The sequence below is a fragment of the Melanerpes formicivorus genome, unplaced genomic scaffold (assembly GCF_026170545.1).
Source record: "Melanerpes formicivorus ecotype bairdi unplaced genomic scaffold, bMelFor1.0.p_v2 SCAF_3, whole genome shotgun sequence".
Taxonomy (NCBI): Eukaryota; Metazoa; Chordata; class Aves; order Piciformes; family Picidae; genus Melanerpes; species Melanerpes formicivorus.
The window spans coordinates 24,203,938-24,217,990 of record NW_027142355.1 but is presented as its reverse complement, the minus strand read 5'-3'; the positions used below and the strand labels follow the sequence as shown (position 1 = coordinate 24,217,990).

General features: G+C 47.3%; 1 protein-coding gene across 4 annotated transcripts in view; it reads left to right on the top strand.

Moving 5' to 3' along the window:
• Positions 1–2,352: 2,352 nt before the first annotated feature.
• Positions 2,353–14,053, top strand: part of PODXL (podocalyxin like) — a 57,678-nt gene continuing 45,977 nt past the window's right edge. For all 4 annotated transcript variants that reach the window (XM_068169014.1, XM_068169007.1, XM_068169000.1 and 1 more), the window contains exon 1: positions 2,353–2,492. In XM_068169014.1, coding sequence (XP_068025115.1) covers positions 2,456–2,492 — 37 coding nt within the window. In that variant the 5' untranslated portion in view covers positions 2,353–2,455. The remainder of the gene's footprint in view (positions 2,493–14,053) is intronic.

Genomic DNA, 14,053 nt, shown 5'->3' with positions numbered 1-14,053 from the left:
GTGCCACTCAGGCTTTTCCCTGGGCTGTCTTGACTTGGCAATTAACACTGAGATGTACTGATTGGAAGTTGGGGGAGGGGGATGGAATGTTCTCTGTTATTAAAATTATTCTGTAGGGAGAGAAGGAATTGCCTCTCTGATACTGGTGAGGTTAATAACATGCATCAGCTCATCCATTTGTTTATTGCAACTGCAGTTTCCTGGCTTTTAGGCACTGGGTAATGCAGAGTGGTAGCAAGGGGAGGTGAGGCTGGGCTGAGGGACATGGGTTGTCTCACTGCACTGACCCAGAAGCTAAAAGCAGGACAATGAGCCTTTTCTGGGGACAACTTGCAAAACAGGTAGGGAAGGCTGAGCAAGCTAACCCCTCAAACCTTCTCAAGGTGACCTTGCAACAAGAAGGATGTCCATCTTGAACAGACAAGGTATCAAGAGAACCAAATTTGAGGGGTTTTTGGAGAGGAGGTTCTTTTACTACATCTGGATGCAAGCTGGGAAGGTTCATGGTTTAGCTGGATCTGTCAGTGAAAGGGGGAGGATTCAGCTCAGAGCTTATTTTTAGTCTCCTTGTAGCTGCAGTGAACGTTCCTTCCCTGAGCACCAGATAAAAACTTTCAGCACCCTTCCCTCTTGATAAAAAATAATGCAAAGATCTGATAATAATTCTGTCCTTAGTATTTTGGACATGTTGCTTCCTTTGAGACATTCTCAAACCTTGGGAAACATCTTCTGCAAATTTACACTAATTTGAGTAATGTTTGAAAGAACATGTAGGACCAAAGCCTGGCTGTGAGCGCCATGCCCAGTTTCTGGCACTAAAAGTGAACACAGGTGCCACAGTGCCACCAAGGCAGGGCTCAAACCCCAACCAGCCTGCAACTATGCAGGTCTTCATCTCCTGTTCCCAGGGCTTCACATGTCACTAAGTGGGAAGAGGAGGGATTTGGGGAATTTTGTACCATCATAACATGCATTGCAGAGAGAAATCCCAAATTAGCCTCCCTTCCAGGTTTGAAACCCAAATCAAACCCCAGTCATGGTTAGAATCTCAAATTAAACCCTGCCTAGACTAAAAATCCCCAAGTAACTCTCATCTAGCTGGGAAATCAAACCCCAAACCTTCCTCTGGACAAAAATCCCAAATCTCCCCCCAAATGCCCATCCTGATAAATATCTCAAATTTTGTCTATGTGGATGGGTATCCCAAACTGATCTCCCAAAAATCCCAAATCATTGCTTATGTGGATGGGAATCTGACATCAATCTGTGAATCTCCATCCAGAGGAAAACACCAGATTTCTCCCTAAAGCCCCATCTTGACCAAAAGAAACCCCAACAATCTACCCCAAGGTGTCATCCTGATAAACACCCCTAATCCCTCCACATGCAGGTGGGAATCCCACCCCTCCCAACTCCCAAGCACCTACTCAAGTGAAAAAATAATTTTTTCCCCAAACCAAATGAAACCCCCAAATCTATCCCCCCCCCAAATCCCTAATTCTCACTGAACCTTGTACAGGGAGGAATCCCAAATCATCCTCATATTCCAGTTTTAACCCCAAACATCCCTGTGCAGGTAGGAGCTGAAGATCCCCACCCTCAAGCTGTCATCCCAACTAAACCTCAAAATCTTCTTGAGCCCCCATCCCAGCAAAACCCCCAAATCCCCCATGCAGTTGAGAACCCCAAATTCCTGCCAAACCCTAATTCCAGTGAAATTTCCATGTCCCCACTAGCCTCCATTTCAACAAATACCCCAAATCCTTCCCAAACCCCCACCCCAATGAAACCACCAAATCCTCCTTAACCTTTCAATTCTAACTAAAGCCCCCAGTCCCATGCAGAGGGGAACCTCACATCCCCACCATGCATTTAAGAACCCCACATCCCCTCCAGCCCCCCATTCCAACAAAACTCTCAAATCCTCCCTAATCTCCCCATTCCAGTGGAAACTTCCAACCCCACTCCCCCTGCACTATGCAGATGGAAGCCCCAAATCCCCCACCGTGCACTTGAGAACTCCCAGCCCGCCACTCCACTGAATCCACAAAATCCTCCCTAGTAATCCTATTCCAACAACGCCCCCCCAACCCCCCCATGCAGTTGAGAACCCCAAAACCCCTATCCCAGCCATTCCTGTTCCAATAACGCCCCCCCCCCCCCAATCTCCCCATGCAATTGAGAACCCCAAACCCCGTATCCCAGCTATTCCCAACCCTCCCTCCTATATTCCAACTCCCATTCCTCCACCCCCCCACCCCTCGGCCCCTCTCTTCATCCTCCGAGCCGGGGGCGGAGGCGAGGGCGGGCCAGGGCCACCGTGCACCTCCCCCGGTTGTAGGGGGGGGACACGGGGCCGGGACGGCAACGGGGCCGGGGGAGGGCAACGGCCGCACCTCCCGCCCCAGCGGGGAGAGCGCCGGGAGCCGCGGCGGATACGGCCGCGCAGAGCACCATGCGGGCACCGCTGCTGCTGCCGCTGCTGCTGCTTGGTAAGTGCCACCTCCCTGCCCGCTCGAATTCTGTCCTTCATCAGCTTTTTGCCCTACTTTTTACACTCTCCTTTCTTTCCCCCGCCTTCTCCTCTCCTTTTCGCCCGCCTTCCCTGTTTTCCCCACTTTTTCTGAAAGGCGGAAAATCAGTGGGGAGGGGAAAGGAGGGAGATGCTGAGTGCCCCTCCGCTCCCCGCAGCTTTCTGATTCTAACCTCTTATTTAGAAGCTGAGCACACCCAGCCCTTCGCAGCAGCTCGACTTGGGGCGCAGGAGCCGCAGTGCTTGGTTCTGTCTGCGGCGGTAGGGGCTGAACACGCTGCTGCTTCTTCAGGGCTTTTGGGGTCTCGGGAGAGCGATGTACAAAGCACTGAGCCTCGTGAGCCTCTTTTGGCTCCCATCTGAGCCTCACAACACTTTGGGGTTTCATCTGAGCCTCTCATCCCTCTTTCAAGTCTCAAATGAAACTCACAACCCTCTTTTGGGGACCTGACTGGACATCACATCACTCCTTTGGGATTCAATCAGAATCCTTCTCTTCTTTGAGGTCCTAACTGAGCCTCATATCCCTCTTTTGGGGTTCCGTCTGAGCTTCACGACCCTCTTATGGGGTCCTGTTTGATTATCACAACACTTTTTGGGGGCTCCATCTGAGCTTCACGACCCTCTTATGGGGTCCTGTTTGATTATCACAACACTTTTTGGAGGCTTCATCTGAGCTTCTCACCCCTCTTTTGGGTCCCATCTGAGTTCCAGAACTCTCTTTTGGGGCCCTACCAAGCGAGGGGAGACCCTTTGGTTTGGTTTGGTGCAGCTGCTCTTGCAATGGTCTAGCGTACCAGGTGTGGCACGTATAGGCTGTGGGCCCTCACCCTTGGTTTCTGGAAATAGTGTGGGAAAAGAGGGGGTCAAAAACTGGTGGAAGACAGCAATTCCTTGATGTAATTTGATGGCAATGTTGGAAAAAGGATAAACTTCTGGAGACGCTTCCTTATGGGGCAGCTGTGGAGTTGTGCAGGGTGCATCATGCTGGGATGTTTGGGAGTGGGAATGTTGTGTCAGGTCCTGCCATAATGTTGGGGCTAAGGGCGGTGTGGAAATGGTGCAGCAGGAGGTCTGGTTCTTCACGGCGGGGGGAGGGGGGATGGGGGATTGTTGGAGACACTTGCCATAAACTGTACCAAAATGTAGTGAGGAAAGGAAATGCACTGATTAGTTTAAAAGTGAATAAAAGCAGGGAGGAGTGGGGTATTTTCTTCCTTGTATTCAGGGAAGGCGAGGGAAGGAGGAAGTAAAATAAAATAAAATAATAAATGAAAATGAAAATCAAACAGGAGAAGGTGAAATCTCGCTGTGAGTCGTGCCTCCCAGCAGAGCCTCTGCTGAGCTGAATGTGCTTTTATTTGAGGTAACAAAAGCTGGGGGATGCTCCAGAGCTAAAAGCCCAAGTGGAGGCAGGGACCTGAGACTCTAACTATGGGTGAAGTCACAGAGATCTGATTGAATTCTCCACCTGCACGGGTTTTTCCTGCTTCTCTCTTGGGACTATATGCCAAAGCTCAGTGGGCAAGCAGGTGTTGAAGCTTCATCTCTCCCTGATGCCAACATGGGCTTTAAAAGATATTTCTCTCCCCATTAAAACTAAAGAAGCTCCAACGTCATTAATATTGGCATAAAGTAGGAGCTGTTAATGCATTTTTTCTTGTGCTGGCCAGAATTTAGCTGAGTTGAGCTGTCTTTGCCCTCTCGGAAGGTTTTGTTCTGGTTTTGTGTGCTGGGATCAGTACAAAACAGGCTTTCAGCGGGAGGATGGTGGGGGGACCTGTTTCTGTAGCCCTCTCAAGTGATCCTATTGCATTTTTCTCAGAAATTATTTGATTAAATCCTTCACAGCAATGTTTTCTGCCACTCATACGCTGCTTCTGAGTTTTGGAATAATCTCCTTAAAGGCGCTTTTATGTTGCTCCCTTGGTATTGGCACCAGGATTTTCTTCCTTAGGGGGCAAATAGGCATCTCTCCTTGCTGGGTGTTTGGGCTTGGAGTTCCAGCAGTGCTTGACTCCAAGGCTGGTATCTGCTGTGATCATCTACGCTACTCAAAACCTTAAATTCCCGCTTTTCTCTGACCCCAACGTGGGACAAAGTTAGACTTGCAAATGAAACTGTAGGATGTTTGGTATCTTCAAAAATAATGACTGGGATGGAGTCCTCATGGTTTGCTCTGTTTAAATTGAATGAAAAAAAATGGTTGGGTGAACAATGAGTTGGGATTTCCAAGTTTAGTTTTGGGTGTCATAAGGAAGACGGTGACAGCATGGTGTGCGGGGCTGAGCAGAATCAAGCCCAAGTTGCTGAAGTTCTTAAAAGCAGCTATTCTGAGTCCGGCTGTTTCTCTAAAATTATTGGATGCCAGGTTCATATCATCTCAACCCCCTCTTAAATTAGAATAAAATCAGCTCCAAACAAGACAGAGTACAGGAGACATCAGCCAAATAACATCTTGAAATTCAAGCAGCCTGTGAAGGGTTCAGAGTGACCCATTACGGTGTGCTTGCAGGACATTTTATTTTATTTATTCTTTCCCCGTATTAGATCTTCCATCCCACAGGGGGAATGGTAACAAAATTGCATCAGGAAGAGAAAATGATACTTTTTATCCTTGGATGATTAAAAAGAGCCACTGCTCAAACCTGGCCTGAGGGGAAGGGGGGTGGGGGAGAGGGAGGGAAAGGCCAGGGAAGGGGTTTTACTGGAGATCAGCTCTTTACCCAGCTCAAAGCAAACCATAGATTGATGGCTTTTAAATCCTTGTTGCCAAAACACTACTTCTCATTTCCAGAGCTGCGCTGGCTGCTTGGTTCTGAAAGTTCGTGTTTGTCCAGAACAGGCTGTCAGAGGTGTGCATTTCTAAATGTCCATTTTGTCTGTTGAATACTAATCCTGAAACAGGCAGGAACAGGCAGCTGGGGCTATGTCTAGAGAAGGAGAAAAGCAAATGTTAAACAGAGTTTTAAAATCACCATTGAAGTAGAGGGTGTCTTCTTAGATGCCTGCTGTTAGAGGAACTTCGATGCAACCTTTTGCAATACCTTTCAATTCCCAGCAGCAAGGCAGATATAGTAACAATACCCTGTGGGTCTGTTTATGAGGCTTAATTAAACAATTGTTTATAAAGCATTTGAAGATCCTTGGATGAAAGGAATGGAACCATGAAGTACACTGATTTAATTCCAGAGAGCTGCTTTGAAGGCTCATGAGGAAGTGGTTGGTGATCGTTCATGTTGGTGGCAATGAGAGACCATCTGGAAAGAGCCGCGCTCAGCATTTGCAGGGAGGCTGGGGTTGCACTTTGGTTATTATTTGCCCTATAAATCATGGGCTTTCTCTTCCCATGTGCACTTTCCCAAAGATCTAAGCCTGCTGATGTGAGCTCTGGGGTGTTTTGGGGCTCAGGCCATGGGTACCAATGGAGGTTAATTAAAAACATCAAGGATCCCTTGGGTTCTGCAATAGCTCCCATGTTATTCTGGGTGTTATACCTCCATATGCAAGGAGAGAGGAGCTGTTGGTGTTTAGGTGCAGAATCACATCCATCCTAGCTGCTGGCACCTGCCTCAAATTTTGCCTCGCCTGCTTGGCTCCTTTACTTTTTCCCCATGGAGCCATTACAACACCCAGAGCACCTTTAAGCTCTACAGAGTCAAGAAGGATGCAATAAATGAGGCTTTTATCCTTCAAGGTGATGCCCTGAGGAGGTCAGACCCCACCATAACACAGAGCTGAGATGCTCTGTGTATGTGGGGGCTCAAACCCCAAGCCCAGATGCCTTCAATAGCTAATTCTCATAAAATCATAGAATGGTTTGGGTCCGAAGGGACCATAAAGATCACCTAGTTCTAACCCCCCCTGCCATGGGCTGGGACACCTTCCAGTAGACCACGCTGCTCAATGCCCTGTCCAACTAGCCTTGAACACCTGCCGGGAGGGGGCATCCACAACCTTCCTTGGCAAGCTGTTCCAGTGTCTCACCACTCTTGCTGTCAAGAATTTCTTCCTAATCTTCAGACTAAATCTCCCCTCTTTCAGCTTCAATCCATTCCCCCTCATCCTATCACTACAAGCCCTTTTAAAAAGTCCCTTCCCAGCTTTCTTGTAGGCACCCTTCAGGTACTGAAATGCTGCTTAAGGTCCCCCCAGAGCCTTCTCTTCTGCAGGTGGTCCAAGCAGTAGCAGGACCAAGCACATAGCAAACAACCCAAAAAATTCCTCTCTCCCCACTGCTGAGCTGGTGGGGAGCAACACATAGGCAGAAACTTGCGGTCTTGGTCCCAGCCCAAGAGCACACTTGTGTGCCATCTGGCCACCCTCAGCTCTGCCAAGAGCTGAGCATCACAGAAAGGTTTGAACTTTGGAGGAATCCGGGTGGCCCGGTTTGGTCCATTCCCCATGTGCAGGCATGTGAAATCTTTCAAACCCTCCGAAGCGTTTTCAGGTGCTTCTGCCAACTTCCTCATCCAAAGCCTGTTTACGTGCACAGCTTCTTCCATAACTGGCCAATCTCCACCTAAGGATGTTGTTTCTGAATTCTTGCAATGCCTGCCCTTTCCTTTGCAGAGAGCTCCTGAACTAGCCTTGCTATTTTTTTTTCTCTTTTCCCCTTTTAATCTGAACGATGCACACAGTCATCTGGCATTTGTTGTTTTCCAGCTACCTGCTCTCAGTGCACCACAGCCCCCAGGGCTTCACTGAAAGTCCATGTTGTGCCTTTGGGTTTGAGATTGTCAGGCAAATCCACTGAGTCTTTCTTTTGCAGCTTGTGAGACAACCAGGATTGAGCCTGATTCTACACAGAGGCCTTGCCAGTTCTACTGCATGCTGGGAATGCACCCTTTCCACATGCCACTGTGGCTTAGCCAAATAAAATCCCTCTTTTCCCCCAAACTGCCTGCTGTGATGGTGTGTCACACCTCAGGGTGAGGTGCTTTCTCCTGTTCTTATTTGGGAGAGATGGGGATGGTCCATGTGAGCTTTGTTAGGTTTTAATAGCTCTGATTGCATATTTGTTTGTTGTAGTTAAAGACCTGTGGTGGTTTGCTCTGGAGGTCCTCAAGTAATATGTAGATCCACTTAAAACTGGGTGAAGGCAGAAGGGATGCACTTTGCCCTTATCACAGCTCGTTTTGAGGTGCTCAAGCATTGGAATTAGCCTGTATCCAAAACCATGTTACTTTGGGGCTAGAAAGCCCAGTCTGAGTAGGTAGACACAGCTAGGGAGAAAAAGAGGTGTTTCTTTGTGACAGTACAATAATCCTGTATGATCTGCTATGGTCTGAAGAGCTGAGATGTTGTTTAAAGAACTGTCTGTGCCACCACAGTTTCTCTATTTTGCATGTGTCTGCCTAGACTATGTTCTGTTTGGTGGAGAGACCATGCAATTAATGTTCAGGGATGGGGAGATGCCCTCACTTGGGTTATCTGGGGCTGATGCAGTACAAAGGGCATTGATGAAGGCCTGGTGAGCAGGGGTCTGCAACGCAACAACAGCTTTCCATAGCCAAAAGCAACCTTCAAGGGGAGAAGTCACACTTAAAGAGCTTTTATCATGACAACTAGTAAATCTGGAGCTCAACTCTGTGCTGTGATTCAAGAGGAACTCTTGACTTTGCACTGCTCCTTTCTGCCCCTTTACAATGTGACCACCTAGGGCCATGCTGACCCAGTGGTATTTTTCTTCTAGCTGAACTTCCAGGTGATAGGTATCAGTGTCCTCAACTCCTTCCACAGCCAAGAGAGTGGGACAGGTTCCTTCCAGGATAACTTAGCCAGCTGCAGGTTAGCTGCTGGCTCTGAGTTGATAGTAGTGCTAGAAATAGTGAGTGCCTGGGGGAGTCTTGGAAAACGCCAGCAGTGAATACTGCCTTCCGCGAGTGCAAAGCTCCGTGGTGGGTGACTGGGGGTGACGTTCCCGGGGGTTGTATAGGATCATGTTTTGGATCGGAAGGGCCCTTTAAAGGCCATCTAGTTCAACTGTCCTGCAGTCAGAATGGCTTGTTGAGGAAAGCAAGCTCCTCTCCACATCACCCACATCTTGCTAAGGGTGGAGGGCAGGACACAGCCTTGAATCTACTCATTTCAGAGAATCAGAGAATGATAGAATTGTGGAATGGTTTGGGTTGGAAGGGATCGTTAAAGGTCTAACCCCTTGCAGTAAGCAAGGATATCTTCAACTAGGTCAGGCTGCTCAGAGCCCCAAACAACCTGACCTGAAATATTTCCAGGGATAGGGCATCTAGCACCTCTCTGGGTAACCTGGGATACTGTCTCACCAACATCAGAGTAAACAATTTCTCCCATAGGTTCAGTCTAAATCTCTCCTCTTTAAGTTAAAAACCATCACCTCTTGTCCTATCACAACAGGCCCTGCTAAAATGTCTGTCCCCATCTTTCTTATCAACCCTTTGAAGTAAAAGCCACAAGAAGATCTCCCTGGGAGCCTTCTCTTCTCCAGGCTGAGTGAGCCTTCTCTTCTCCAGGATGAGTAACACCAGCTCTCAGCCTATTCTCACAGCAGAGGGGTTCAAGCCCTCTTACCATTGTTGTGACCTCCGATGCCCCTCCAAGAGGCCCATGTGTCTCCTGTGTTGAGGACTCCAGAGCTGAACTGGAGGGGCATTCCAGGTGGGGTCTCATCAGAGTGCAATAGAAGGAGAGAGTATGCATGCATGCAGATATTTGCTTGACTTGAACCCTAATGTGTCTCACAGTCAACATTTGGAACCAAATATTGCTGAAAGCCATTGGGAAGTAGCAAATAAATGCCAGGGACCTGCACTTTGGCAGACCAAATGCCAGGTTCTGCACTTTGGTTACAATAACCCCAAGCAGCAATACAGGCTTGGGGAAGAGTGGCTGGAAGCATCCTGGTGGAAAAGTGATCTGGGGGTGCTGGTGGACAGCTGGCTGAACATGAGCCAGCAGTGTGCTCACGCGGCCAAGAAGGCCAACAGCATCCTGGCATGTATCAAGAGCAATGTGTCCAGCAGGAGTAGAGAAGTGATTGTGCCCCTGTGCTTGCCCTTGGTGAGGCCACAGCTCGAGTACTGTGTTCAGGTCTGGGCTCCACAGTATGGGAAAGAGATTGAGGTCTTTGAATGTGTCCAGAGAAGAGCATCCTGGCCTGCATTAGGAATAGTGTGGCCAGCAGGAGCAGGGAAGTCACTGTGCCCCTGTACTCTGCATTGGTTAGGCCACACCTTGAGTACTGTGTCCAGTTCTGGGCCCCTCAGTTTAAGAAGGACATTGAGACACTTGAACGTGTCCAGAGAAGGGCAACAAGGCTGGGGAGAGGCCTTGAGCACAAGCCCTATGAGGAGAGGCTGAGGGAGCTGGGATTGTTTAGCCTGGAGAAGAGAAGGCTCAGGGGAGACCTCATTGCCCTCTACAACTACCTGAAAGGTGGTTGTAGCCAGGAAGGGATTGGTCTCTTCTCCCAGGCAACCAGCACCAGAACAAGAGGACACAGTCTCAAGCTGTGCCAGGGGAAGTTTAGGCTGGAGGTGAGGAGGAAGTTCTTCACTGAGCGAGTCATTTGTCATTGGAATGTGCTGCCCAGGGAGGTGGTGGAGTCACCGTCCCTGGAGGCGTTCAAGAGGAGATTGGACATGGCACTTGGTGCCATGGTCTAGTCATGGGGTCTGTGTTGATGGGTTGGACTCGATGATCCTCGAGGTCTCTTCCAACCTTAGTGACACTGTGATACTGCATCAAGGCTGGTGAGGGGTTTTGGAGGGCATGTCATACAAGAAGCAGCTGAGGGAGCTGTCTTTTTTCAGTCTGGAGAAGAGAAGGCTAAGGGAGATTTTATTGCTGTCTACAACTACCTGAAAGGAGGCTGAAGTGAGGCTGGTGTTGATCTCTTCTCCCAAGTCACTGAATGAGAGGAAATGGACTTGAAAGTGCACCAAGGGAGGTTTAGGTTAGATATTACCAAAAAATATATTTACTGTATGAGAGGTCAGGCATTGGAACAGGCTGCCCAGGGAGCTGGTGGAGTTGCCCTCCCTGGAGGTGTCCAGGAAGAGCGTAGCTGTGATGCTTCAGGATACAGTTTAGTAGTCATGTTAGCTGGGTTACAGTTGGACTCAGTGATCTTAAAGGTCTTTTCCAACCTTAATGATTCTATAATTTTATGATTCTGTGTCCCATCAACCCTAAAATGACAAAACCCTTCTGTACTTCAAGAGACAGAGTGAAGTTGCTCCAAACCCCAAAGGCACCACATTCTTTCACTGATCATTTGCTTTTTGTGCCCCAGGTGGTCTTGCTTAAGTTTTTCTCATCACTAAACAGGGCTGTTTTGCAAACCTTTGCATCTTTGCAGCCTTTGCTGCTCTGTATTTTGCAGGTCCCTTTTCTATCCTGTAAATAATGTTCATCTCACGGCTTGCTTGGCCCAAGGCCAGGAGCGCTCGGCAGACACCGGTGACAGTTTGGTGACAAAGTAGTGGAAGGAGACAGGGAGAAAGCAATCAGCTTATTAAAATCAACTCAGTGTTAACTCCTCAACACTCAGCATAGGGCAGAAGAGCCTTTATTTTGGGCTATGTTTTTGTGTAACAAAGAGTTCAGTACTGCAGAAGCATCTGCTTTTAGATGTGGATCCATAATAAACCAGTTGCAAGAAGCAACATGCCAGGTTTAGATTTGGCTTTCAGCATGGATCAACTTGAGTATAATGTCCAAAGTCTCACATCTTAACATAGTCCTTAGGCTGGGTGGCAGCAAAAAGGGAATGGGCCCTAGTTTGGGCAATCTAGGATGAGCAGCTTTCTAAGGAAAGGGAAACTGGAAGTGCTGGTGTTGCCAGCTCTTCTGCAGTTGTGGGAAAGTTGCTTTTTCTTCCTACTGAAGGACCCAAGATAATGTTGTGTAGGTTCAGATATTAACCAAGCTGTTTAAGGTGGGAGCTGAGTTGTTCCTTGATTCCTGCTGCTGTTAGTGCAGAGAAAGAGGGGCAATGTCAAGTTGCACAAGTCATGCCAGGGAAGGTTTAAGTTGGATACTAGTAAAAATTTCTTCCCCAAAAGGGTTGTCAAGCACTAGGACAGGCTGACCAAGGAAGTGGTGGAGTCCCCATCCCTGGAGGTATTTAAAGTCTGTGCAGATGTGGTGCTGAGAGCCATGGTTTAGTGGTGACCTAGCAGTGTTGGGTTAATGGTTGACCTTGATGGTCTTGAAGGTGTTTTCCAGAGAATGTTATTCTATGATCTTCTGAAGGTAATTCAGATGTGACTTTGGATAATTTAGCCCCTAGAGATGCTTGTATCCCCCAAAGGGTCTAATGTTAAAATACCCAGGAAACCCTTATGTTGCATAACAGCATCTGTATTTGCTTAAAGGTATCAAAAAAATGTGAATTTCAGGCTTTGGAAGTTGTTGGCAGTAGGTCAGGAGCAGACACTAAAGGCTGCAAACCAGAAAGACAGGTAAGAAGTACTTTAGGCTTAGAAACCTGTTTGAAAGCACATGCAGGACAGATGCCTTAAAAATAGGCAGCTGGGATCTGCGTTAAAACGTCCTCCAAAATGGAACAGGTAATTTTTTATTGCTGAATTAATCCTATTGTAGATGTTGCATTGAGGTCTCACTCTTATTTTTAGCATCTTTAATAAAATTTGGATTAATCCAGCATTATTTTCTCTCTTACAAGCTCTGTATGCAGGGGGCTTTGGTCTTATGCCACATGGTTTATGAGAGTGGTGAAAGGGAGGAGGAAAGTTATTTTGCAGTAGAAGAATGAGGCTTTAGTTATTAACGGCCAAGGCTGAAATTTTCTGTCTCAGCCTTAATTGGTTTTAACTGGGAGAGGAGGTAGAGATTGGCTTAGAGTTATTAAGCTGTATTACTTCATAGTATCATAGTATAGTATCATAGTATCAGTCAGGGTTGGAAGGGACCACAAGGATCATCTAGTTCCAACTAGATATATTAAATCTGTTCTAGAGAAATGAGGAGACAACCTTGTCAGAGATTTATTCTGAGTGGCTTCTGCTAGACACAGGCAAAGAGAAACCACTAGATTTCTAATTTTGACAAAGACAACTTGAAAGACTCTGCAGCAGGCTTTGGAGAAGCTGTGTTTGAAAAAGTCTTTTTTGAAACCTAATAGCAAAGCCCTTTAAGTTTTTTTTTTCCTTTTTGTAAACCCTCTTCTCTCCTCCCCAGAGTTTAAAGACAGGAGGGTGAGATAAAACATTCCACCATGTACACAAATAGGGGGGTGGGGGGAGAAAGGGAAAAGTTTAAATGATCTTGCTGCAGTCTGTGGAAAAAGGATAGCTCTCAGGGTGACTATTATCGAGATACTGTGTACCTTGTGTATGAGAAAAAGCAGTGTAAAGTGGCAGGGTGCCCAGCGCAGATCCAGTAAGCAGTGGTTATACTGGACTAACACCAACAAAGGTCAGATAGATAGATACTAAATGAGCAATTAAAGATGTTCCTGTTGGACATTTCTATTTGTTTGTTTGTTTAGTTGTTTATTATTAACAGAAATGTTTAAAGTACAGGTAAAGGAACCAAGTTTTTAACCAGGTACTGGGCTATCTAGGAAGGAGCACACTCAAAGCAGGTTGAACTGCACAGCTTCAAAACCAGCAGCCTCATTCATGCATTTTTTAAGCCCTTTTCCCACCCTCTAGCTGCTGGTGACCTGATTTGGTTTCAGAGCCCAAACAACTGAAAATAACAAATAAACAAATAAGAATGTATTCCCATGGTTTTCTCTTGGCAAAGTGGAGAAAGTAGCAACACATAGTAGATGAAGTGACCCCTTCTTGGTTTGTTTTCCTTTTAATTTTATTTATTTATTTTCAGAGAGTCACAGAATGGTTTGGGTTGGAAGGAATCTTTAAAGCTCATTTAGTCCACCTCCCCCTGCAGTGAGCAGGGACATCTTCAACTAGATCAAGTTGCTCAGGGCCCCATCCAACCTGACCTGCAGTGTTTCCATGGATGAGGCATGTCACTTTTCTGGGCAACCTGGGCCAGTGTTTCACCACCCACACTGTAAAAACGTTCTTCCTTAGATCTAGTCTAAATCTGTCTTCTTTTAGTTTTAAACCATCACCCCTTCTCCTATCACTACACTCTCTGGTAAATGGTCCCTCCCCATCTTTCCTGTAGGTCTCCTTTCACTACTGGAAGGCCAAAATAAGGTGTCCCCAAAGCCTTCTCTTCTCCAGTCTGAACAACCCCAACTCTCCCAGCCTATCCTCACAGCAGAGTATTTCCAGTCTTTGGTCCATTTTTGTGGCCTCCCCTGGCCCTGTTCCAATAGGTCCACGCCCTTCTTGCGCTGAGGACTTCAGAGCTGGACCCAGTACTGCAGGTGGGGTCCCACTAGGGTGGAGAGGAGAGGCAGAATCCCTTCCCTCCACCTGCTGCCCATGATTTCTTCTAATACTGATTTGATTTTCAGATGGGTCAGTCCCCTCATCTGGTTTGCTGCAATGCTAGGAGATGTTTGTTCTCTCCACTGCCTCTTTCAAAGGGCACATGATT